Source organism: Tursiops truncatus, chromosome 10 (assembly GCF_011762595.2).
Source record: "Tursiops truncatus isolate mTurTru1 chromosome 10, mTurTru1.mat.Y, whole genome shotgun sequence".
In the NCBI taxonomy this organism is placed as follows: Eukaryota; Metazoa; Chordata; class Mammalia; order Artiodactyla; family Delphinidae; genus Tursiops; species Tursiops truncatus.
In genome coordinates this window covers 2,060,636-2,087,482 of record NC_047043.1, presented here as the reverse complement: position 1 = coordinate 2,087,482, position 26,847 = coordinate 2,060,636, and the positions used below count along the sequence as shown (strand labels likewise).

Genomic DNA, 26,847 nt, shown 5'->3' with positions numbered 1-26,847 from the left:
CCACTTCTCTGTGAACAATGTGATGAATACAAAGACCAGTGCACGCTTGCACCTCTCAGATAAAAGGCACCGCGTAAATTCAACTCATCTTAGAGGAGCAGTCGTGAACACTACAAATGCTTCACTGAACGTTAACCTGAAAGTAAAGTAAATCATGATAGCAATTTATTTTTTAAGACAATGGTAGAAATTAACAACACTGAAAAATCAGGTTTAATTTTTGTAGCTATGAAAGCTAGAGGATGCTTATCATTGCTGTTGGATTAGGAGCCGTTTGTGGGGAGGCGCGGGGAGCCTGGAAAGGCAGGTGAACTGGGGGGTGACCCGCAGGTGGGTTTCCAAGGCAGCACCAGGCTCAAGCCCCAGGCTCGGGATTCACAGGTCACATGTCCTCGGGGACACTGTCACTGCAGGAAGTCTTCCGCTAACTTGTTGAATTCACCTGCAAAACGTAAATGCAGGTTGTGCTTGCCCTCTGGCATCAGATGCAACCTAAAAAAAAAGATTATGGTTAGCGGCACATCACCTAAAAACCTGTTACCCTCCCTATTGTTTCATGAAAACCTCAAGTGAGAAACTGCCCTGGTTTTTTTCCCATCACCTCTATTAGGAAGAAAGTGTAAGGTACATCTTATGAATGGTCCCAGAAGAGAGACATAACAGTGACAGAGCACACACACTGTGCTTGGAATTGAATCAGGTAAGAAATAGTTTGACTGCAAACCTGACAGAGTGGGAGATGTAATTGGTGGTTACCTAAGAAAAAAAATCTTTTTAATAACATTGGTTTTGAGAGGGTTGGAAAGATGATAAAAAGAGGAAGTGTGCAGAATCCACTGGATTGGAACCTCTTGGAATATCTATGTAGTGGGAAAACCCAAACCAGAATTCACAGCCCCCGTAGGCCTGTTGTTCAAGGTTCCAAATCACCCCGTCATTTTGGAGGATTGAGCAGGTCTGCATACAAGCCACCAGACGAAGGGTAAGTAAATGTTCCTGAAGCTTGTGAGGGTAGCAGGAACCTGCATTAGCCACCCGCCCTTGGTTGTGCAGCTGTCAAGACACCTCACCATCCTCGGGAGGCTTCTTCCTTTCAACAGGGCTTTGGTCAAATGTGGCTGGTCTGCAGTTTCTTTAATAAAGGCAGACTTCTGAGTTACACATTCTATTTATTGGCTATAAAAGTGCAGACAATAAGTTTTAAACAAATTAAAGGTTCTAGGATATAAGCACAAGTCTGACTTGTTCTGTCCACAATACAGTTAGACGTTAAAAGGACTACACTGGGGCAAACTGCCAGTTACTGCATTTCCTGCTTCTCTGTGCTTTCCACGGGGTGGGGAGCTGAGAGCTCTAGGGACCTCAGTGAACATGAGGGAGGACGCATGGCAAGAGGGAGCTTGGAACAGAGCTGTCCCTGTGCGATGCTGGGCCTCCTGCAAACAACCACACGGGGACTGCGGGGGTGTGAGGGAACCCAGACTATCAAGATCACTGGCTTGAAAGGAGGATCTGTTGCTGGCATCTTTCTGAGGCCCTGGGGAAGGTTAATAACGCCATTAACAATAACCAGGGCATTTCCAAGTCAACGTTAATGCTATTCAGAAAAGAAGTATGAGCTGCACCACCCCAGAGAAGGGACCAGCTGCCCTCCAGAGGGACGGGGCTCACAGGGACAGTCACGGCCTCTGTTCTCAGGAGACAGAAAAGAACCAACTGCCGAGGATGCTGGCAGTCACAGAAGGGCATGCCTGGGATACCCTGCACCTTCCAACGTGGACCAAGCTGGACTCTGAAGCAGAGACCCACCCTGCCAAACCTGCAAGTCCTCCTGTGTGGGGAGCCAACCCACTCCCATTATTTGTTCAGACGCCCAAGAAGGAAGGAGAGACAGCAGCTGCGATCCCGTCTTTTAGCCTCAGTGCTGTCTGTGTTCTCCCAGTAGTAATCTCAGTCTCGGGAAATAACAACTGGGCCCCTCGTTAAAAATAGGGGAGCCCTGCTCCGAGGCATCTGCATTCAGAACTGCACTGGACTGAGGATGGGCAGACAGAGGGACGGACAGACAGATGGATAAATGAGGGTATGACTAAGACAGCTCTGCTCCTTGATAGCTGTTGGGGTCATTTCGGGGTCCCCAACACAGCCTTCCCTGAGGTCTGATACAGAGGGCACTATCCCTGACATGTGCTCCTCTTGGGGCAGCGCTGCCCCGGACGGCTGTAAACACGGGGCTGCCAAGGCAGCGTGGCCACTGCTGCTGACCCAGACTCTCACCCGCTTAACAAAGGATCAAATCACGCGCTCCTGGAGAGTGGTGTTCAAACAATCACACTTTCCAGGAAAACGAGTAGGAAATTCCCCACTGCCAGACACACGGCTCAGCTGGAGAGGATGGACCCCTCGGGGGTAGATGCTAGATCCTATTTGCTGGGGCAGGTTCCTCACTGCATTTAGCACCTTTAGAAAAAGAAATGTGACTCTAGACCTTTTGAGGAATTCAAGTCCCTCTAGTCTCCCTCCACCTCTCCTGGACAGTCCTTGGACGATGCTCCCTACGTGCGAGTGGACGAAGGAGAAACAGGCTGAAGGCGCTGGCTATTATGGGGGCAAGACAACCCAGTCTGACCAACGTAGGCTCTTTACCAGCAAGCGACAGCATCTCCCTGAACCGCAGCTGCTCACCTGGAAAGTGGGGACAGTAACAGTGTCCACCCCAGAGGGTTATTCTGAAGATGAAATTATCTCTGGGCGCACAGTAGACACTTAATACACGTTTGCTATTCGTCCATTATTCTATCTGTATTGTGCTTCACAACGTAAGAAAGTCGTTATGAAGGTTCCAGTTATGTACAGCGTATCAACAAAATGTTCCAACTTGGAGACAATTTATTTACGTTTGCTGGCGACCACAATCGACCGCAATTGGAAAATTCTTACCTTAAAGAGATTTTAGACCTAAATGTAAGGCCAGACACTATAAAACTCTTAGAGGAAAACGTAGGTAGGACACTCTATGGCATAAATCACAGCAAGATCCTTTTTGAACCACCTCCTAGAGAAATGAAAATAAATGGGACCTAATGAAACTTAAAAGCTTTTGCAGAGCAAAGGAAACCATAAACAAGACGAAAAGACAACTCTCAGAATGGGAGAAAATATTTGCAAACGAAGCAACTGACAAAGGATTAATCTCCAAAATATACAAGCAGCTCATACAGCTCAATATCAAAAAAACAAACCATCCAATCCAAAAATGGGCAGAAGACCTAAACAGACATTTCTCCAAAGACGAAATACGGATTGCCAACAAACACATGAAAGGATGCTCAACATCACTAATCATTAGAGAAATGCAAATCAAAACTACAATGAGGTATCACCTCACACCAGTCAGAATGGCTATCATCAAAAAATCTACAAACAATAAATGCTGGAGAGGGTGTGGAGAAAAGGGAACCCTCTTGCACTGTTGGTGGGAATGTAAATTGATACAGCCACTATGGAGAACAGTATGGAGGTTCCTTAAAAAGCTAAAAATGGAACTACCATACGACCCAGCAATCCCACTACTGGGCATAGACCCTGAGAAAACCGTAATTCAAAAAGAGTCATGTACCACAATGTTCATTGCAGCTCTATTTACAATAGCCAGGACATGGAAGCAACCTAAGTGTCCATCGACAGATGAGTGGATAAAGAAGATGTGGCACATACACACAATGGAATATTACTCAGCCATAAAGAGAAACAAAATTGAGTTATTTGTAGTGAGGTGGATGGACCTAGAGTCTGTCTTACAGAGTGAAGTCAGTCAGAAAGAGGAAAACAAATACCGTATGCTAACACATATATATGGAATCTAAAAAAAAAATGGTTCTCATGAACCTAGGGGCAGGACAGGAATAAAGATGCAAACGTAGAGAACGAACTTGAGGACACAGCAGGGGGAAAGGATAGCTGGGACGAAGTGAGAGAGTGGCATGGACATATTTACACTATCAAATGTAAAACAGATAGCTAGTGGGAAGCAGCCGCATAGCACAGGGAGATCAGCTTGGTGCTCTGTGACCACCTAGAGGGGTGGAATAGGGAGGGTGAGAGGGAGACGCAAGAGGGAGGGGATATGGGGATATACGTGTATGTATAGCTGATTCACTTTGTTATACAGCAGAAACTAACACACCATTGTAAAGCAATTATACTCCAATAAAGGTGTTAAAAAACGATTTTAGAAAATGTCATGGGTGAGATTTGTCTAGAAAGGATGAGCCCCTCCCTTCCCCCCACTGTGAGACACCAGGACCCGGCTTTGTAAGGATGAGGCTGGTCCTGTTTGGAGTTAATCCTGGAACCTGGCCCTAAAGCGGTTCTTGAGCTGCCTGCAGTCAGAGAGGAGGAACTAGAAACAGCAGCTGAGGAGGGGGTGGGAAGGGTCATCCGGGCAGCTGAGGGGGGTGCGTCCCCCTTCCTTCGGTGTCTGCCAGACCCCCTCTCCACGGAACTGGAACGAACCTGCTGCCAGCACAAGACCGTTTTACTTCGCGCCCGCAGGGGCACGCCACCCCCCTGCTCACCTTGGAGGTCTGGGGCCATCTTCCCACTGCTGGCCAGACTGGACAAGGCCAGGAAGCTGCAGAGCGAGGCCCCTCCTCCCTCCTGTGATCAGACAGAGGCCAGCACCTGACCCACGACCTGGGGAACCCAGGCACCCTTAGCGCTCCCACCGCCAGGCCAAGACCTCTGAGGACAGCTCCTGCCAGCTGCCCTCCGCCAGGGCTGGGTTTACGTGTCAACTTGGCTGAGCCACAGGTGCCTTTGGTCAGACATGATTCTGGGTGTGTGTGTGAGGGTGTTTCAGGATGAGAGTCACATCTGAATCAGCAGACTGAGCACAGCAGACTGCCCTCCCCACGTGGGTGGGCCTCATCCAATCAGTTGACGGCCCGAATAGCACAAACGGCTGGCCCTCTCCTGAGCAAGAGGAACTCCTCCTGCCTGTCTTCAAACTGGGGCACTGGCTTTTTCCTGCCTTCAGACTTGCACTGCAACATCAGCTCTTTCTGGTTCTCTGGTCTTCAGAGTCAGACTGAACCACAGCATGAGCTCTCCTGGGCCTCCAGCTGCTGACTGCAGATCTTGGACTTCTCAGCCTCTGTAGCTGCACAAGCCAATGCCTGACTCCCATAGTAAGTCAATCCTCTCTCACTACAGATATATTACATGTCCACACACGCATACGATATATAAATACGTGTGTGTGCACACGTACAGCTGACCGAGGGCAATGTGCCTGACTGCCCATCGAGCTCTACCCTGCTGTCTCCTGGGCCCCAGACCACCTACACCCACACCAGCATTCCATCCATGAAGGCAGCTACCGTGTGCCGAATTCTTATTCGTCTGAACGTGCACATACATCCCCATTCATTCCTCACAAAGTTATCTGAGATGACAGGCATCACCATCCCCATGTGACACACAGGAAACAGAGGTACAGAAACACGTCCACCTGCTTACGGGCACGATTCATCACCAGCACCGCCCCCCCCCCCCGGGTCCATCTGAGCCCCTGCTGTGCTGTAGCCACCGCGGCTGCGAATGCTGCTCAGGGCCCCCAAACCCTGACTCTGGTCTCCAGGTGCGACTCCGTTTCCCACCCCTCCCCTCTGGCCCACACAGAGCCCAAGGCCCCACCTCTCTGCACACGTGGACTCCGGCCCTCGTCCTTCCTTCCGGGTCTGTTCTCTGGCCCCAGAACCTGCAGGTGGACTCCACAACACACTTTCCGGGCCTGAGTCACCACTCAGGGACCCCTGCCACCCACAGATGTGGCCGTGCGATGCTCGCATTCTTCCTTTCACCGTGTACCAAGTGCCTTGAGGCCGAACTAGACCGCGTCCGGGACAGAGGATGGCCTGCTCGCTGCTGCTAGTAAGGTGCCAGTAAGGGGCCGCGTGGCCTCAGAACGGTGAGTAAGTGGAGGAGCAGAAAGAGACAGCCAAGCTGTGCCCGGAGGCTGGGTGGCCCTGGCCAGGCAGGGAAGGGGCAAGGGGCGCGGGACTCCAGGCAGGGAAGGGGCAAGGGGCTGGTCACGCGTAGCCGGGTCTGAACCCAGATCCTGATCTCTGCTGGGCCCCCAATTTCTGAGATCTGAGAACCTCCTCAGAAACGTACTGTTGTGGGCTGAGCCGCGCCTCCCAATTCGCATGTTGAAGTCCTAACCCCAGTACCTCAGTGTGACCGTGCTTGGATATCAGGTCTTTAAAGAGGTATTATGTTAAAGTGAGGTCACACAGGTGGGCCCTAATCTAATCTGATGGGTGTCCTTATGAGAAGAGATCAGGACACAGATGCCCACACAGAGCGACGACCGTGTGAGGACACAGGGAGAACGTGGCACCTGCACACCAAGGAGAAAGGCCTCAGGACAGACCAACCCCTTGCCACCCTGATCTTGGACGTCCAGCCTCTAGACTGTGAGGGCCTCAATGTCCGTAGTTTCAGCCGCCCAGTGTGCGGTCTTTGTCACAGCAGCCGGAGCTGACGACCACGCACGGCGAGCACCCTGTGTCTCCACTGCAGCGCGGTGGTCACACCCTCCGTGAAGCCTCACCCTCTCCTGAGCCAGATCAGCCCTTCTGCTTCCAGGGGCCCGTCCACGCCAGCCCCGAAGGGTCCGAAGGGCGCAGGCTCTGCTCGGCGCCAACTGTGACAGCAAGCTGGGCGGCCCCGAGGACCAGGCGTGCTCGGCAACTGGAGGCGCTCAAGCAGAGGCTGGCTAGACAGGCAGGCGGCGGTGTCAGTGCTGTGCGATCTAGGAGGGAGGGCTGGCCGAGCGGGGGAAAATCACAGCGGCCACTATCTTATGCTTTGTATCTGGAACTTCTGCAGAAGAGTTTGTTAGGAGGAGGGGCTCAACTGCCTAAAAACAAAATCTAAAATCACTGAACTTGAGTGATCTCTGAGGTCTCTGTCTCCAGGAGATGCTGTGGTTCTTCTCCAGCAAAGAGAACAGAGAGAGACAATTGTCACAGGCAGGAAGTGGGCCTGCTGAGCACCCACCCTGCGCTCGGCCCCCTTCCAGGAGAGAAAGGCATTCGTTTCACACCTGATTATCTATTTGTAGTACAATCTTTGAGCGACACACTTGTGCCTTTAATTCTTTAATCATAAATGTACCTGGCAGGGAAATGAAACCCCAAGTTCGTCGGAAGCACCTGCACTCGGAGTTGCCCCCCTGGGGTGAGAGGCCTGTGCACAGTCGGAGGGCGACCTTGGTGCTCAAGGAATCGACCCTCTTTTTGTGGGTCCAGAATCAACCACCGTGTTTTAGGTTCACGCCCAACATAAAGGGCTCTTCTGGCAGAGGAAGGGAGCAAGTGTAACACTTTACTCTCAACTCATTTTTTCCAAAGAATCCTGCTCTAAGAAAATGACCTTCCACAAGAGAGTGTACTAAAACCATTAACATCTGAATGGCAAGGGAATATTCTTCTCCCATATTGATGCATCCTGTTGCTAGGAGATGGGTCTGGAGCAGAATTCCTAAATTAAACTTTCCTGCAGACTTTTACTGAATCTGGCTCTCTAAGGGACACACTGCATTTATCATGAGACTCACTGTGCAAAAACCTGTCATTTCTGAAGTTAGAAGACAATTAACCAGGTCAGCAAGCATATAACACAGGCATCTTACCATCATATTAAAATAAGAGTATGTTTATGAGAGGCAGCTGTGCTGTGGGGGAACGCACTGTATTAGGAGGAAAAAACCCCAGGATTTGTCGTTTACTAGCCATGCAACCTTGGAAGATTACTTAACACGTCTCAGCCTTGATTTTCTCATCTGTAAATTGGGACAAAATCTTTTCCCATAAGGTTGTTGTGAAGTATGTAATCATATGTGAAATGCCTTTTAAATATAAAATGCTCTTTGGACACAGGAATTAGACAGGAATTGTAGGAATGCTGTTTTACTGCAGAATAAGAAGCGTGTCTCCCACATTTAAAAATTCTCTGAGACATTTGTTAAAATCGATCACGGAATAACTAGTATGATTAGGAGGTAGAGGAGCTGTTTCTACTCTCCCTGCTGGACCGTGGGGACTCTCAGCTCAGGGACCACTGCTGACCTACCAGGCAGGGCTGGCCTGCAGGGCATCGGAATCGGCTCATGGAGGGTCAGGGCGGGGGCGGGGGGGTGGGAGGGTGTTCTTAGGTCACTAACAACGCCAATTTCCAAAGAATTCTGTACAATTCCAAAGACGTCCTGACTAATGACAGCAGCTCTGGAATTCATATACAGTCTCTGAAGGGATCAAGGCTCACTTGGGTGTTTATTTTCCAGTAGGTTTGCTTAAAAAAAACAAAGCCAGGCCACCAGCTCCTGGTCACATCCCATTTTCTCCTTCAGGATGTGCATCACTGCATATCAAGGAAATTCTGAGCGTGCTCAACGTGGAATTTTCATCTTGATATAAGCACCAGCAGAAGCTGGCTCCCGTGTCAGCCAAAGTATTTAAATTATAAATTTCTGTTCCATATAAAAACAAATGGGATTGAAGAACAGAATTTCTGCTGACATGTCTTATTAGGTTCTCTGGCGTCCCCAGGCTGGCTGGCAGAAACGGGGCTACACAGACAAGGAATGTGTCTCTGCCATTTAATCGAATGGGCCACCAACACAGCTGGCTTGGCAGACGCTGCTGTTTTGTGATTCTGAATAACAGGTTCTCCTCTGATGTGTACATATTTAAGGCTGAAATAACACGAAAAGTTTACAACATAATTTTAAGTGGGAAAAAAGCAGGAATCAGAGTTGAATATGACTGTATCTATGTTAAAAGAACTAGAAAGGAGTAGTGCACAAAACTGCTATTAATGGAGGTAGTTAAATGGATGGTAAGCAACGGCGATTGCTTTCTTCTTTTGATTTTACAAACCTTCTTTACTGGGTGAGTAGTGCTTTTATAACGAAAGTTCCCAAATGATAGGTGACTGTTTAGGCTGATGTGCTGCAGCCCTCAGAGCTCCTGCCCTCGGATGCCAGGGCTCCTTGGCCCCCTGTTCCCTAAATACAGCAGGACTGTTGGTTCACACGGGACAAAAATCCCTCCTCTCGGGCGGGATGCACCTGAAAAACCCAACCCTCATGCTTCTTCTCTTCCTAGAGCTTCTCCCGGTTACCTCCCAAGCCCCCAGGGCAGAGTGCTGGCTCACGCTGGACTCACCGTGACCCCTTCACGTGTTTGTGTATGAAGTCGGCATGGAAGCTCGGGACCAGAGGGTCCTTCTCACCGTGCACGATTAGGGTGGGGCACTGAACCAGGGGCAGCAGGTGCCGACAGATGTTACCTGAAAGACACGGAGACTCTGTTTTCCCGTGACCCTCCTAGGGGTGGGGAGGCGCAGAGCGCGGACAACCTCCCCCACCCCCACCCCTCGCCCTTAGCATCTGTCTCTACGAGACTGGCCTGGATCAGTCGGGGTCTGAGTGCCTTCCAGCTCTGACATTCTTTGGGTTTCCTTTTCTGTTTCTCTCCTGGCTTTTTTCTTTTAAGCTCTACCAGTGAACAAGCACTCTTGCCTGATTTAAATTCATAATTCATGAAAACAGTAGTTAAAACAAACAAAAACCCCACAAGTCTCTATATTACGTGGGGCCGTTCGCTGTCTGCCGAACGATGGTAGGCGCTTGCTACCTGAAAAGCTCCTCCCGTGAAATAGTGTCTTCAGTGGGGCCCTCTGGCCCTCAAGCCTGTGTCCCTCACGGTGAAGATACAACTGCAGCTGTGCAGAAGCTGCTGTCCATCCGTCCCGCCCCAACACCCCTGACAGAGGCTCTCACCCTGATGTGTGGCAGCATTTCTAAGGCTCACATGGCACAAGTCAGGTTCCACTTCCTGTCCTGCCATTTCCTGCTGGGGAAATCTTGGGGGTGCCCTAACTCCATGAGTTTTTTGGCCTCTCTCGGTTGGTCAGGGACAATCATACATCCCCGGGGTGGCTGTACCGCTAAGAGGCGGTGCCCTGCTCCCAGCAGGCACCCCAGAGCTAGCCCTGTCCTCCCCAGCTGCCCTGAGAAAGCCGGGGTCCCTTGGTGCTGTCCAGGCAGTGGCTCCTCCCTCCTCTTGGGTGGGGGTCACTGCCTGCTGGCCCTGGGGGGGGCCGCACCCGCCACTGAGCAGCCCCGTGGCGATTAACGCCAGTGTTCCCGAGCCCACCCCGCGTGTCAGGAGCCGTCCCAGTGACTCGGCACCCGTGAGCCACAGGAGGTCCAGGCTTTAACTCGTACAGTAGCACAACTGCTCGTAACTCAAGTACTTTTACAGTAGTAGCGGTTAACCTTTTCCTGAGCACTCACCCTGGAGCTGGTACTGTACCAAAGCCGCGCGTACGGAACCTCACGTGTGAGTATACACGTGAAGCCTCACATGTACAACCTCACGTGGAATATATATATAAAACCTCACGTATGTAACCTCACATAGTATACAAAACCTCACCTACCTTATATACACGTGTGTATGTATAAAAACACCTCACCTCACGTATATCATCCTCCCAGCAGCTTCCTGGGGTAGTTCCCAGTATCTCCAGTTCACAGACCCGGAACTGCTGCTCAGAGAGGCTAAGCGACCTGCCTGAACCCACTCAAACGGCAGCCACGTGGCAAAGCCAGACTCCGCCCCCGGGCCTGACTCCAGATCTGGCGCTCAATCCCGAAACTGAACTGAGCAGCCATAGCCTCGCGTACAAGACAAGGGCTCCCGTCAGAGGAATCAGTACTGAGGGGAGATAAGTTTGTTAACAGCCTTGCCGTAGACGATTCATACATTTCCAGATTCTCTGTGTCATGACACTTTCTCCCTCACTTTCCCTCTTTAATACACTGCATTTTTTAGAGTTTCAGGGTTACAGCAGGACTGAGTGGGAGGCAGAGAGCTCCCACGTACCCCTAACCCCACACACGCACAACCTCCTCCATCGTCGATACCCCGTCAGACACTTCTTACAACAGATGAACCTGCACGGACGCCCCATCACCTCCCTGAGTCCGGGGTATTCCCCGGGCACACAGTCTTGGTGGACACATTTGGTGGGTCTGAACAAATGCATAATGACGTGGATGCAATGATGATATTATACAGAGCATTTTCACTGTCCTAAAATTCCTCTGTGTGGCTACTCTAAGAGGTGTACAGTGGGATCTCGTTGTTGTCTGGCCCATCTTTTATTCGGGTTGTTTTCTTATTGTTCAGTTTTAAGAGTTTTTTGTATATTTGGATACAAGTCCTTTAGCGAATATTTTCTCCCAGTCTGTGGTTGTCTTTTCATTCTCCTGAAATACATTTCAAGGACCTGTTTCTATGGGTGGATACTGCATTTGAACAGGATATACTTGCTATTTTGAACTTAAACCAAAAAAGTAACATTTCCAAATGTCCTTCTCATTATGAAAGTTTTGACAGATGACTCATTCTGGAAATGATTACTGAATAGACCAAACTGGTACCTGAATCACAACAATTTTGTAACTGAATGTGCTTCAAGATTAGATCTTACCTAGTCTCGATTCTTTTAGCAATTAGAAAAGTGAGAGACTACAAATGTAAATAGCTATAAAAAATAGACTTTAATTCAGAATTTCTCTTCAGGATGTCAATTCTTCCTGTTATTGGAAACCATGTTAATTTTTCAGATAAAGACAGGAAGACATCTGTCACAGCTAAAGTGACACAACTTAGCTCGGAACTTGGGAAAGGACTGAATACTTTCTTCCTCATACTAATTCTTCTGGGGCTGACGGTCATGACAGAGAATCCCTCCTTTTCTGTCCTAGTAACAGAAGATGTAGTGGGGTGCACCTCTAAATGTGAAAAAGAGAAAATCTGGTGTCTGTTTTCTAATTACCCATCCTGGAATTAGAAAGGCTTCTGGAGAATGATTTTGCCATCATACACACAAAGGATTCGGAGGAAAAAGAACAGTCTGCTACGAGAGACTCAACAATGTGACCCTTTGTGCGCATGGTCTGTCTCTGGTGCAAGGCGGGTCTATCACACAAGAACTCGTATTGTACACGATCACCAGCACCCTCTGTTCACACATCACTGTGGAAGGACAGTGGGCGAGCGCGTTAATCCCCGAGGAATCCTCGAGCATCTGGGGGACTCAAGCAGCCTCTCTAATGAGCAAAGGGACCGTTGAATAGCTCACGTAACCTACCATCTGGAAGATGCTTAAACTGCTTTATGCCATCCACCCACTTTTCACAGGTTCTGGCCAAGTAGTCGAACCCATAGAGGGCTTCCAGAGGCTTTCTTGTTCTCTCACTCCATTTAGACACGTCTCGGATACCTGAAAGACAGATGTGTGGGCAAGAATGGGTTTAGTCTCAGACTAGAGTTCATCTGTAAATACTCCAAGCGCAGTGCACTCAGAGCTGTGGCACTGGCTGTCCTGCCAGCTGGCAGTGTTCCCCCAGTCTCCACGTGGCTCACGCTGGCTTCGCCCAGGTCGGCCAGGCCTTCCCCGACCCTGCCCTCCATCACTCTGCTCAGGGCTGGTCACTTTCAGTGGCTTCTGTGTCCGTGGTGAGGGCCAAGTGCTGGGTCCCCACCAAGATGTGAGCTCTGTGTGTGGGGTTTTGCTTTGTTTTGTCCCCCACTGTGGCCCTCAGGCACAAAAGAGGGACCAGTAGATTCTTACCAAGTGAATGAAATTGATCTAAAATTAATGCTTTCTGTTAAAGGTATAAGATAAAAGCAGACATTCCCCTAATTAGGGTCATCTAAGTGAAAATGACATTATTTATAACAGGAGTTTTTTCTGAACTGCATTTATGTACGTTGAGAAATGCACACACATCATTCATTCTAATTTCTGCCACTGAAGGCACATGGGTGTAACTACTAACTACAAACTATATTACAGATGACTCTCTGTTAAGAAAGGAAATAACGGCTAAAAGCCACCTTTAAAGTGAACTGCCGTCTGAGGCAGGCTGACCCTGATAGAGACAGTGCCTGCCTTTCACTTGCTCACTCTTCTGAACCCGCAGACGGACGCCCAGGGTTGAGTCCAGAGGCTGAGGACGCTGAACTGCTCTGCACAAAACTGAGAAGACTCCAGATGGGGTCAAGGGCGGGGTTGGTGGGGAGATGCAGAGAAGAAGCCAGAAAATGAAGAGGTGGCAGGAGACCTGGGAAGAAGGAAGAAGGAGAGAGGGGCTGGCACGACGGCATGAAGACGGCCCGTGAGAAATGCCCCAGAGATGGCTCTGCCCTTGGCTGTGTAGCAGACCACATCCTCGGGAAGGCCCTCTTGCAGTGGAACAACTAGCTCTTTCATAATATATAATTTTTGTTGCACTGCTGGAGTTTGCAGTAATTGATGGAAACTAGAGTGTGTATGTGTGTGTGTGTGTATGCGTGTGTGTGTGTGTGTGTGTCTGTGTGTAAGAGAACCCTGAAAACAGAGCAAAGAGTGGTAAGACCACTCAAAGGCAGGGTTGCTTCAGGGGAAGGTGACTGTTGGCTGGAGGAGGGAGGACACAGCTGAACCTGAGATGGAAATGGTCCCAACCTGGTACCATCCATAGTTCCCAAGAGGAGCAAATGGACATCCTCTCTGAAGGAAAGTGTTCTCAACTTATGCTCACTGTCTTTTTTGTTTGTTTTCAGATTAAGAGTAAGCAAATATCCACTCCTCATCAAAGATCACAAGGCGGGCTTCCCTGGTGGCGCAGTGGTTGAGAGTCCGCCTGCCGATGCAGGGGACGCGGGTTCGTGACCCGGTCCGGGAAGATTCCACATGCCGCGGAGCGGTTGGGCCCGTGAGCCATGGCTGCTGAGCCTGCGCGTCCGGAGCCTGTGCTCCGCAACAGGAGAGGCCACAGCAGTGAGAGGCCCGTGTACCGCAAAAAAAAAAAAAAAAAAAGACCACAAGGCAATCAGAATCTTTGTAAAGATAACGAAACAACTAGAAAATTGGAAGAGAAAGCTTAAGAAATTATGCAGAGCCCTACACACAGAGACACAGAGATGAATAGAAACGGGGAGATGGAAATGCTCGGTCTACAAAGTTCAATCAGTCCCCAAAGGAGGAGAGGGAGGAGGGACAAGAGGGGGAAGGTGGGGGGGGGGGGAAGGGGACTCACTGTCAGAGGGAATCAGCAGGTGACAGTGTGTCTCAGAACTGATAAAAGAATCCAGACAAAAGTTAAATGTAGCCCAAATAGGATAAACAAAAAGAAATCCAACACGGGGTAGTAAAACAGAAGTGTACCAAAGAAAAAGAGAAAATCTGAAAAAGGGCCAGAGATCAGACATATCACTCCAAAGGAAGGACAGTCAGACCCACATAGCAGGTACGGAAGGCAGAAGACGCCAGAACAGCAGAGAAGATGCGCTTCCACTTCTATTTCTGTACTTATAGCCAAACCGTGTTTCAAGAGTGCGCGTGAAATAAACATTTTTAAGTAAGAGCTGAGTTGACTATTACCGGACCTGCCCTTAAAGAACTTCTAAAGAACAATTTCAGGGAGAAGAGAGAAGGCCTTAGAAGGGACATGTGAGGGGGAAGGAAGAAAGGTGAGCAAAGAGCTGACAGACGCGTCGGCAAACGTAAGAGCAGCTCAACGTTACAGGTCATTTATGCCTCAACTAAAAACTCACCAAGGCAATGAGAAAATAAAACATTGTACCATTTCCTCACATGAAAATTAAATAGTTCTGTCCAGAAAGAAAGCAAAAAGACAAGTCACACACTGGTAGCACAACTACTAACACAATGACTCACCAGCAAGGAGTTAGTCATCAGGTTACTAAAAACCAAAAAACAAAGTAACACTGCACATCAATAACATTGTGCTCATATCAGAAGTGCTCTATGCTTGAGTTGGGTGGGGTCTCCTGGGTGCTGGTTCTGTTGTTACACTTCCCAACATACACCTGTGAAACATACTGTGTTATTTACATGTATCATATATTACACAATAAAAATTTAAAAACCAGTAAAAAGACACAAATAGGTAAAATGCAAAAGAAGAAACCCCAGTGGTGCATAAACACATGAAAAGATTCTCAATTTCATTAGTAACAGGAAAATGCAAATTAAGACCTCCGATAAAATACCATCTTACACCCATTTGGCCAGAATTAAGAGCTCTGATAGTTCCAAGTTCCTGTTGAGGATCTAAGCTAAGGTGGTGGAAGTGTAAGCTTCTTTTGCTGGAAAATGATCTGCCACCTGAAAGGGCACATCTGCAAGCACGGCGCAGCCGCCCCAGCACGGGCATCCTCCCCAGGGAGGTCTGCTCACACGCCGAGCACGCACACAAGGATGCTCACAGCAACACTAGGAGGAAAGAGAGGGAGGATAAAGTGCAACAGGTGTGCCCAACAGAACGCCACACAGCAACGTCACGAACGAACCTCAGAAACGGCGTTCTAAGAAAACTATGTGTAAAAAGTGAGTCACAGAAAATGCCATATAGTATGAAGGCACCCTGTTTAGCTCAAAAACAAATAAAACTAAATTATGTGTCGTTTAGGGATATGAATGTATGTGACGATATTGTCTTCAAGACGGCACATGGATGGACAACTCAGGCTGGAAGCAGCGCGCGGGCCAGCAGTGACTGACCTTGTGCTCCTTGGTGGGTCCATTCACGTCGCAGGTGTTGCCTTATATGGGTCAAATATTATACAGTTAAACTAAAACTTCAGCTATGAAATAATCAAAATAAAAATATTATCTATTATATGTTCGACATTTAATTTATAGAGATGCTATACATGTATGCGTTATTTATATAAAATTAAGTATATAAAATATTTGTTTTATAAATACACATTGTTTTATAGTATATATCCTATTATATAAGATATATGCTAAAATACATATTTTAAAGTGTATTACCTTATAACACATTTAAGAAGGAGCGGAAGTAAACGACGGGATGTCCGCCTCGGTGAGGAGGCCTTCCCGAGGAGGGTTTTGTTTCTTAGTTCTGTTAAGAAAACACGCTGACAAATTGGGGCAATGGAGCCTCAGGAGCAGTGGCGACGCAGGAGGGAAGCCACGGCGGGGCCGGGCGTCATCACCCACACACCTGCTGTCGCCTCCTGAAGAGAAACAGAGGGGCCGAAGGCTGGAGCCAGGAAAGTGGGGGAAGCCTCAGTCAGTTGCACTTTCGCCCCAGGGGCCCCCAGACCTCAGTGCGCCCTCCTCTCGTCCCGCGAACCCAGTGCTCTCAATCTGGGCAGCTTGCTGGGGGCGCCACGACTCCTGAGTTGCCACAGCTGGAACGCCTGGTGGGCGAGGAGGCCCCCAGTACAGGCCTGGGTAGCAAGCCCAGGCTGGAGGCAAGCACCCCTCTGGGTCCCCAGCAGTCACAGCGCTGGTCCCCTCTACCAGAGCCTCAGCTTGACACCAACAGGCAGTGGGCCAGGTCTGCCCACGGGCTGCACTCTGCCAGCCCCTGTTCCCCGTCTCTAAAAATCCTCAGAGATAAGCTTGAAGGACAACCTTAAAAAGTGTGACTAGCACAACGATTCTTTATCAAAGTATGCGGGTTCACGTTTGAATACAATGTTCCCTTCCACACTCACTACTTGAAATGAGCCTGTAAATAACACTTCATGTCAACCCCCTCCTTCCTTGAGGGTCACTATCACAGCAGGAAATGTAAATACGAACTTTACTTATTAGCCTTTTCCTGACTCATATAAAGTGTCACTTCTGGAAATAGGAAACTTGAAAATACAGACTAGTTAAATTGCATTACTCTCCTGAGAAGTCACCACCTTCCCACATTACAGCCGAGGAAACGGATGAGACATGACTTGTCAACTCACATCAAAACAAGGCCTGAGAAAGGTCGGGAGAGGGGAGGCTGCTCTCCAGGTGGAGGGACTTACCCCGATAAATCTCCTCGTCCTGGTCGGTCACGTAGGCGTTGGCCCCCCAGATCACCATCTTGTTGATGTAGGACGGGTATCTTGCAGCTGCAATGAGGGCTGTTATCCCACCATCACTCCACCCCAGCAAAGAGACCTTCTTAAACTTCAGCATCTGTGACAAATACCACGAAATGCACAGGTCATGGCTCCTCGCCGCGGAGAGAGCTTGATCATCCTCAAGTATCAGAATCGACACAGCTGTGGTGTGTGGAGTGTCAACTGGCCATTAAAGAAAAATCCTAGAGTCCACCATTTGACGACATAAATGCTTCTCTCAATTAGTTGTGGTGCAAATATGATGGTCATAAAAACTAAGTACATAGTACTGTTTTGAATGATGAGGGGACTACATCTTCTGGTTGGATAAAGTCTCAAGGAACCAGAAACAGTGGAGATCAGCTGTACTTGGACGTGACAACGTGTGTGCGTCCGTGCAGGTCTGAGCGAAGACTTTGAGGACAGGTATGCAGATCAGAGAGGGAAACGGGACAGTCGCTGCATCTGGTAAAGCCACTGACTGCAACTATGGGAAGAACTGGCTACAGGAAGGCCGGGAAAGAATGATGGTGGTTACACTGATCTTCGGGTGATCAGCCAGGCTCCAAGAATGTGTTTGACAGGGAAGATGAGCATCTCAGAGATGCTGGCGAGAAGTAAACACCGAATGACTGGGGAAATTTAAAGAAGTAACGAATATCGGTCCAAGACACCTGCTGATGGGACTCTAGATTGGTGTGACTACTGTGGGTAACACTTTGGCACTATCCTGTAGAATGAGTATCTGCATCTCCCGCCACTCAGCAAGTCATCTCCTAAATGTGCACGGAGCTCTCACACACATGTACCAGGACAGGTCCAGGAAGCCCACACCAGCACTGTCTGCAATAGCAAAACATGAGCGCCACAACTTCCATGCACAACACAATGGTCACCGCACTTCCGTGTATAATTGCATGCACGCGCACACGCACACGCACACGCACACACACACACACACAAGGCAACTTAGAGATGATTTAGCTACCATCAGGAGAGGGGGGTTAAGACACAGTGTATCAATACAACAGAATACTAAGTGCCTATTATAAAACTGAAGTAAATTTGTATTTATTGGCATGGAAGTAACTCCTTGATCAACTGTTCAATGAACAGTAAGCTGGAAAATCATTAGGTATCGTAGGATGCCATCCATACAGGACTGTGTGCTTATCCATGTAATAAGATTGCCCAGAAAGGTAGAGCCTCAAAGTCTTGGCAGCAGTACCTCTAAATAGTTAGATTGTTTGATATATCTGTTTTCCTCTTTATACCCATTTGAACCCTGAATTCTCTATAGGAGTAACGTGGTATTACCCTTGAAGAAACAACAAACAAAAACAAAATAAATGAAGACAGGCCCAGCCACCCTCCTCCTCTGGGCTCTTGCCTAAGAGACCCACCTTCATCAAATCAACAGCATCTTTTGCATCCCTTTCAAAAAATTCTACTGGGAAATCTCGATCTGGGGGTCTGGAATGTCCGTACCCTCGGGGATCCCAGGCAACCACCGTGAAGAGCTTCTTATTCAGGTTCTCAATCTGAGGTCCAAAATCAGTCTCTCCACTTCCTAAAAGCAGTCACTTGGTTACACTCCAGTAAATGCTTTCATTGTTTCAAGCACACTACATCAGAAGCAGAAACAACTACAAACTTAAAGTAACTATAGTTTCTACTCAAAGTTAGACCTCAGCTGTAACCAGCAAAGCAGCTTCCTTTCCTGCTGGAGTTCAGACCTACCCCCCACCTCCCCCTAGTGGCTACTATGAGAAGGACAGAGGTCCTGATTTTTCATTTGGTCCTGTATCATTTCAGCACGTTTGATCTGTCTTCAGCTTATTCGTGCTTTTTATTAAAAAAAAAAAAAATCATGAAACTGCATAGAAATAAACTTACTGATACAACATGCTTCTGGGTTATTTTTTCTTTCTTTTTTTAAAAAATGACTGTTACAAATGAGAGAGATCTTAATAATATGTGTAGACACATTAATGAGATTTGATCCTAGTCATTCAAAGCAGAATTCTAAAATCCCAGATGTCTTTTACTAAGCTAATGTGAATAGCCCTGAAGGTTTTATTTTATGGTTATAACTAGAAACCAGAAAATTAAACTCAAACACTGAAATGAGGGGCGAGGGAAGGGTGTGGAGGGAAGAAATCAAGTTTGTTTCATGACAACTGTATGAACCAGCGTATGTTAGCAAGTAGAGCCACGTTCTCAGGCCGGCGGCGGACCTGACCGGCAGCCCCCAATCTGCCCACACGGTCACGGCCACCGTGTGCACAGGCAGGCGTGTCTTGTGTGGTCCACACAGTGTGGAAGGCCAGACTCCCAAGGAGCCCAGTCCAAGGGCAAGTCAGCATCTCATTTCTAAGCTCTGCTTGATTTCTGGCGACTCACAGCTCAGGTCACAAATGGATACTAAACATCTCACTTAATAAACGGGCAATTATTAGAAAATGTCTTTCAATGCTGCAGGATCATTTAATGTCATCAAGGATGATGATGTCACTCTTCCTGACAAGATATACCTTCCTCAGCATCAGGTAAATCACCCAGAAAACCCAAGCTGAAAACGTAACTGGATTTCCAGCACACGTCTACTGCTCTGACATCTCAAGCTTCTCTCATGATCACTGAACTGGAGGGTCTTCCAGGGAACTGTGCTGAAAGAGGGGCAGGAGGTGAGAAGGTGGGAAAAGGCAACAGTGTAACTAAAGACCAGTTGCGGAAACAATAATACCTGGCACACAGGTATACATTTGAAGACCAGTGCAAAGACCATTTGAATACTAAAACCTTAATGAAATGACTTTAAGGAATAGTTACCGATACATGATACCTGAGACAGAAACACATCAACACTGGTTGCCCGTGGGTAGGGGAACCGCGTGCTGGGGGACAGTAGTTTAGGGGAGAAACTTGCTGTTCGATTTTTGAATCAGGTTAATGTTTTACACAAGCAAAAACTAAATTGCCGAAAGCTTTTTATACCTGGATAATGACAGCAATACTGAAACAACGGCAAACTGTTCATTGCTTTAGCTCTACGTCAGCCATTGGAGTAAATATGGTCCTCCATTACAACAGCTCAAGGGAAAAAGATACTAAATACTATCTGGACAGAGACGCCTCAATAGCCACAACAGTGCCACTGTCAGCTGAGGCTACATCGAGCTGAACCATCATGTGACTGAAAAATTTTAGCATTTTACTTTTAAGAGAAGGAAGCAAATCATAAGGAAATAAGTATATACTGGGATTACTTAACTAAATTAAAAATAAAACAATACTAAAACCCTTAAAACCAAATTTGAGATGCCCTGGGATCACTGGAAATTCTCCCCCACCCCGAACTTTCTACATCTAAACTACTCATCTATAAGAGGAGATCGCAACCCACCTGGCTTTACCACGCTCCGTTCACGCCAAACTAATTCCGACCTTCAAAAAGTCTTTAAGCCCAGTTTTGTTCTTAGCTCTGATCTTAGCTGAACATATAGTCAAGTACAACAGGGCAATCAGTCCAACTTTGAGCAGCAGAAGTCTCACATCCTGGAACCCCTCAATTCCAGGCAAACTGGGCTGCTGGTCACCCACTCATCTCCTTCCTTCACCCATCCCTTCTTCCCACAATGCTTTCCTTGACCCGTCATCCCCCTAAGTTGTAAGCAACTACACAGTGCTGGACTTGCATGGGAGAAAACTGGGTATTTAAAGGAATAAAAACTGCATAAAGTAGAAAGGTATCTTTCTACATCACCTAAAACTGACTGTAGCAAGTATTACTTAAAGCATCTCAGCAAAGCACGAAAGTTAATCATCAAGCCTGGGCATCTGGGATTGTGAACGCAGCACAGACGACACAGCATGCAGAGCATTCGGTAAAAACCTCCAGACCCAACATTCCTGGGAGCAGCAGGACCGCGTGCTCTCCACCTCCAGTCCGCAGGTAGTGCAGGTGGACGCCGTTCACAGCCACTTTGGCGGAGGTCACAGAGGAGCTGGAAGAGAAAAGCCCCATCCCCAGAGGAAAACTACTGAGCAGCACAAATGTGAGGACAGAGCCAGGCCTTTATACGCGAATCGCCTGCAGCGCCCTCCCCAGGTCCCTCGGATTATCCTGATGCATGCTTCAGTCTTCCAGACCTAAAAAGGGACCCGTGTGTCCCCTCCCCACCACACTGCAGATCTGGGCTGCGTCTCCATGTTTGAACATCCTGCAGCACCAGCTCAGGGCTTATCCCACAGAGGCACCGAGAGGCCTGCTGAAGTCAATGGCCACACAGGCCACCCTACAGGCCCACGCTGGGGTGCCAAGGTGCAGGCTGAGGTGGGAGCCCCCGCCGTGGAATGCCGGGTGGGCACCAGCACAGACCCTGGAGCCACTCGTCTAGGCCTCAGCAGGTCCAGAGGAGGCAGCCGGACCTTAAGCTGCATTGGCGGCGTTCCCAAGGATGAGGCTGGTCTCAGGGTCCAGGGGGAAGGCCCTGATCCCGAGGCTGTCCTGTAGGCATCTGGCCTCTCCATTCTCCAGCCAGCCACATGAGGGCCCCCTGGTCAGGAATGCCCGTCTGCACCAATGTGGCCAGACTGGTTTTCAGATGTTGAAATGTTTCTGCGTTGACTGTTAGATAGGCAGGTCCATATCAAAGCCCTCCCCACGCCAGCCCTCCCTGGCCCAAGACCTCCCACGCTGCAGCATCTAACCGTGTGCCACCCCAGGGGCTCTGCCCTGGGCAGCGTCCTCAACTGCTCTCGCGGAAGCTCCAGGATGGCAACGTGAGGGTGCACACCAACACGGCACATACAGGGCCCTGCATCAGGCCCTAGGAGCCTCCCATCAACTCCCCAGACGGCTGCGGGACACGCGGAAGGGACGGAAAGGCGCGCCAGGACAGGTGCTGCAACAAACGTGCCAGATACAGGCACATCGAGTCTTAACACACACTTCTGGAAAAATGTGACAGACCTGAGTGGTAGTAAGGCCTGACATAACTACTGATACGAGCTCGTCATCCTCAGAAATATTACGGGAGGAGCAATAACAGCAGCACCGAGCCATGGTCGTGTCGCACAGACCCTGCTGTTACTTGTGAGTAACATCCTGCTCCTCGCACAGCTCCAGAATCAAGATAAGGCGAATAAGGCTCCACTGACAGAGTCATTTCAGGAAACATGGTTTACATCCATTCATCGGCAAGAGGAAGCGTCGTCTGCACACCCTCAGGGAGGGGAGAAGCTGTCAGACGCCTGCGTTCGGCACAGGAAACGAGGCAGCTCCCCAGACAGACACAGGTGCCCAGCGCTCGCTCAGCTCAGCTAAGGGAGACTGTGCACCTCTATCACTCCTCGTGCCCTCCAGGTTCTCGAGAGGCCCCCTTCCCAGCAGTGTGAAGGACATGCTTGAAGAGGCATTTTGCACCGTGAAGACGTCATGTATAATGAGGCCCCCCCATCTCTCTCGAGGTCTGAGCCACTGGGTTTCACACCCAGGGGCTGCTGGCTCTCAGGCCTGTACCCCTCCAGGGCCGGGCTCACACGGGCTTCCCTTTCGTGGCCAGTCCGAAGTCTCTCCAGCCAGAGGCCTTGGACTTCCCTCTGTGCTCTGCCGTATTGGTGTTTTGATTCCCCATTCCAAATTTCTTTTCTTCTCATTATCCCCATCCCACATTCTTCTGGCTGCCTAAGAAGATAGAGATAAAACCTGGCAGTCTAGAATTGGGCGTGATGGGAGCCCAATGGCAGGGAAGGGTTACTAGGGCGGAGGACTTTGAAGGTGGCTTCAGAGAGATGGAGAGATTCTATCAGGCTTGGGTGGAGGTACCTGGAACAGACTGAAAAAGCAGCATCTGAGATGAACTTCCAAGACGGGTACAACTCTGAAGAAAGAATGTGATGGGGAGGGTGCTTGTACAAGAAGAAATGGCATGACCAAAGGCCCAGGGGTTGGGGACACACGTGGGGACCGGGCAAGCTCAGCCTGGCAAGAGCACGGGGGCGGAGAGGGAGCAAAGGTTGGGGCCAAGTGGGGAAGGGGTTTGCAGCCAGGCTATCGGGCAGGAAATGTGCCTGGCGTTCTGTCACCAACACCTTGTCTGTCGTCACACCTGAGGGACCTGCCATTATCCACCAGTCTACCCCTGGGGTTACTGGAGGCTCCCAAAACCTTGCATCCATCCCCAGGTTGGGGAAACAGGACAGAAAACTGTTCGTGTACAAAAGCAAATCAATTTCAAACATAAGAAAAAAGTTTTATTTGAAAAAATAATAGTTATTGAATGATCTTCCACATAAATATACTTGAAAGGAGTGTTGCATTTTCCCTCCAGCTTATCAAAGGGCTCTCAGATGAGTCAGGCCTCCGATAACATTGTTAAAAGAGCGCTGAGACAAAAGCAGGCTGCAGAGCCCAGGCCTTGGAATGGCCCTGACATGGGCTCATCACTTTGAACCCCATTCAAGACACCAAATTTTCCAAACTCTCAGGTAGGAAAAAGGATAGATAGAAAACTTAAAGAAAAATGAACCCCTTTCTCTTGGGCTATCAATTTCTCCCTCCCATTAATCGCTTCTCTAACCCAGGTGTTCTTAAGCAGATGTGTTCATTACAATCACCTGTGGAGTTAAACATACACCTGCCTGGGGCTTCCCTGGTGGCGCAGTGGTTGAGAGTACGCCTGCCGATGCAGGGGACACGGGTTCGTGCCCCGGTCCGGGAAGATCCCACATGCCGCGGAGAGGCTGGGCCCGTGGGCCATGGCTGCTGAGCCTACGCGTCCAGAGCCTGTGCTCCGCGACAGGAGAGGCCACAACAGTGAGAGGCCTGCGTACCGCAAAAAAAAACAAAACAAAACACCTGCCTGGGACAATCCTGGGAGACCCACTCAGTAATTCTGGGGTAGAGCCGTGGCATGTGCTTTCTAAAACACCGAAACTCTGAAATATTATTCACTCGTTCACGTATATCCTGAACCCCTACTTTGGGCTGGGTGCTCCATGTTGCCTGGGAGGCGGCAGGCAAGACAGTTCAATCTGCAACCAGCAGTACTACGCACTTTGCCAAGTATGAGGAGACACTGGGGTGCGCGCAGCAGACAACACGTTCACCACACCCGCAGCAACACCTACACAGCTACACGCTCGGCCCCTTTTATGAGAGCATTTCCTGCCCCCACTATAGCAGTGGGACTCAAACTTAGATTTGAATCATCTGGCAAACCTTCAAATCTCCAGATGCCCAAGCTGCGTTAAATCAAAACCTCTGGGCTGGTACCCAGGCATCTGTAGTTTTTAAGTTCTCCAAGAGACTCCAATAGACAACCGAGGTTGAGAAAGTTTGTATTGAGTTAATTTCTTAGAGGAGAGAAAAATCCTGTCTCCTTTTTTAAAAACAGCCTGCAGGAAGGCATGCTCAGCCAGAAGAGCCCAGATCCTGCCTCACTTTTGTCCTGGAATCCCTCCTTTTGGGAGGCCGGACAAGCAAGTTTGTGGAAGGGAAGGGGGTCAGGAGCAATACAACAGCAAGTACTTCCTGATGAGGGGGCTGAGCTGCCCCCTCCCGTCAGGAGGGAGAGATCCCTGTGGGAGCAGGCAAGAATGTAACCATCTGGGGCAAAGAATTAAACTAGAACTAACATACAGTTTAATTGTTAAACTAGATAATGTCCTCTGATAAGAGCTTACTTATCTCATTCATTTTGCTGTGTGATGCACATTAGACTCAACCTAATTTTACCGCTGAGGAATAGAGCTTAGGTAACTGGCCCCAGTCACTCTGCTGGTAACTTGCAAAGCCAAAATGAGCGCCTGAATGTCGACACCTGGAATGTCACACTTTGCTCAGGAATTAAAATGGGGGCCACCTAATAAGTCCTCCATATTCTCTGTACCTTGTATGTTCAGCTATTTCTTTTGTACATTTTTTCCAAAGTAACCATTAGCTACAATAAAGCATTAGCGATGCCCAGGGCTTGGATTAACATGAATTTGGAGGACTTATTTTTACATCTTCTATACACTGTATTATTATTTAGATATTCATATTTGTATCATTATTAATTGTAACTACTAATTACTTAACTCCTATTATGTCCCAGGCCTTTTACGCTCATTGTCTCAAACCCTCAGAACAATTCTGCAGGGCACGAGGCTTAGAGAGGGTAAGTAACTTGCTCCTGTTGGTGCTTCTTCTGTAACCTCCCGGCTGAACAGAGTCCCCAGCGGGGCTAGGCACCGGGGCCACATTCACCCTGACTGCTGGACAGAAGGTGAGGGCAGGCGCCAGGGGAAGGCGGGTCTCTGATGCTCAGACAGAGCATCCCCAGGTTGGACTGGAAAACATCTCTCTTCAGGCAGGCTGTTAGGTTCTGTAAAGTTATTAATATTGTAAATGCACGTAACACACAATTTCAGGTGGAAAAGGCTTTCCTGCCCAGGCCCTGGGATAAACCACTTTGCAGATTATGAAATACAAAGAGTCAGAGTTCCAAACAGCAGACTTACAGGGAAGGTTTTGGAATGCAACTCAATTGTAGGTTAGGCACCTGCTGTTCTGAAGCAAAGGTCTTACAGGAGTGCTTTTGCCTACTTAACACCGGACTGCCTTCTTGTTTCCGGATTAACCAACACCACTGCTTGTTTTCCCCATCACAGATCATATCAATTTGCAACTGCATTTATAAAACGGCAGTTGAAAATCCAGAGAAACCTGTTTTTCAGAGATATTTTAGGAGGAACGATTTGCACTGCTAAGTGGACGGGGCCTTCTTGCAATCATTTAATAACTTATCGTAACCGATACTGGCGCCATCACAGGAACCCCATTTCAATCGCTTTCTGCAAATGGGACACTGGATAAATAGGCATTTTTCAACGTTGACTTACAGAGCTGCATGGTCAGATCTCTCCTTTCTCCTTCCAAATGAGAAGCTTCCCAACAGGTGAGGTTCTGAAGGCCAGGTACCTTCCTAGTCATGAGTGGAACTGACCCAGCACCAGGGGTGTGTGTGTGTGGGGTGTGTGTGGGTGGGTGTGTGTGTGTGTGTGTGTGTGTGTGTGTGTGTGTGTAGGCAGGTACGCAAGCTGCTCCAACCGCATATCCTGCGCACTCTCCCTTGAGACCGACAGCACCCACTTTTAAGACTGTGGGTCAGAGACAAAGCCTGTGCGGGAGGGCATGTCACAAGACAGAAAGGCAGATTCCTGGGCGTCTCCACAACCTGTGCCCTCAGCACCTCGGGGAGCCATCTCCCCGCTTCCCGAGGTGATTCTTCTGAACATTAAAGCTCGAGGCGGGCAAGCGGGGCGAAGGAGACCCAGGGCCTTGGGGCCCGCGACTCCGAGAGCTGATGGGGCGCAGGCACTGCCAGGCTGGCCTGACAGGAGCGCGCGCGAGCACTGCCCGCAGGCGTGAAGGGCTGCGCGGAACGCGGGCCGGGAGCGAGGGTCTCCCACCGCCGGACCCTCGCCGCTCCCGGCGCCGCACCTCGGCCCGGCGCCGCACTTCGGCCCAGCGCACCGCCCCGCCGCCCGCGCTCGGGTGACGGGTTAAAGGGCAAGGGGCCGGGGAGGCCATGACCACGCGTGTCCTCAGCCCGGCCCCTGGCCAGCGGCTCCCCTCACGCCGCCCCGAGCGCGCGGACAACGACGCGGGGGCTCCCGAAGGGGAGCGACGCCATTACCTGAACGCAGCCACGGGCTCAGCCTGGGGAACGTGGACCCCGGGCTTCAGCGTGGAGAGGAAGAGCCGCAGCCGCCGCGCGCTCGAGAGGGCCTGCGCCGCCGCCGCCGCCGCCACCACCATGGTCACTGGTCGCGCTCGCGCCGGAAGCGCGCA

The 26,847-nt window shown here is 49.4% G+C and overlaps 1 protein-coding gene across 1 annotated transcript; it reads right to left on the bottom strand.

The window, feature by feature from the left end:
- Window positions 1-143: 143 nt before the first annotated feature.
- BPHL (biphenyl hydrolase like) lies at window positions 144-26,847 on the bottom strand. Its single transcript, XM_033863773.2, has 7 exons — window positions 26,693-26,847; window positions 20,910-21,013; window positions 18,410-18,576; window positions 16,929-17,082; window positions 12,232-12,363; window positions 9,234-9,357; window positions 144-492 (listed from the first exon to the last, which is right to left on the bottom strand). Exons 1-7 carry the CDS (start codon window positions 26,812-26,814, stop codon window positions 405-407), a joined length of 891 nt encoding a protein of 296 aa, XP_033719664.1. The 5' UTR covers window positions 26,815-26,847; the 3' UTR covers window positions 144-404.

Bases quoted from the DNA above. Each gene is read 5' to 3' on its own strand.
- BPHL (XM_033863773.2), bottom strand. From the start codon at position 26,814: ATGGTGGTGGCGGCGGCGGCGGCGGCGCAGGCCCTCTCGAGCGCGCGG. The intron at 17,083-18,409 runs GTGGGTCTCTTA...TATTTGTCACAG, and splicing joins ATGCTGTTGATTTGATGAAG to ATGCTGAAGTTTAAGAAGGT. The intron at 9,358-12,231 runs GTAGGTTACGTG...CGTGTCTTTCAG, and splicing joins GTTTAAGCATCTTCCAGATG to GTAACATCTGTCGGCACCTG.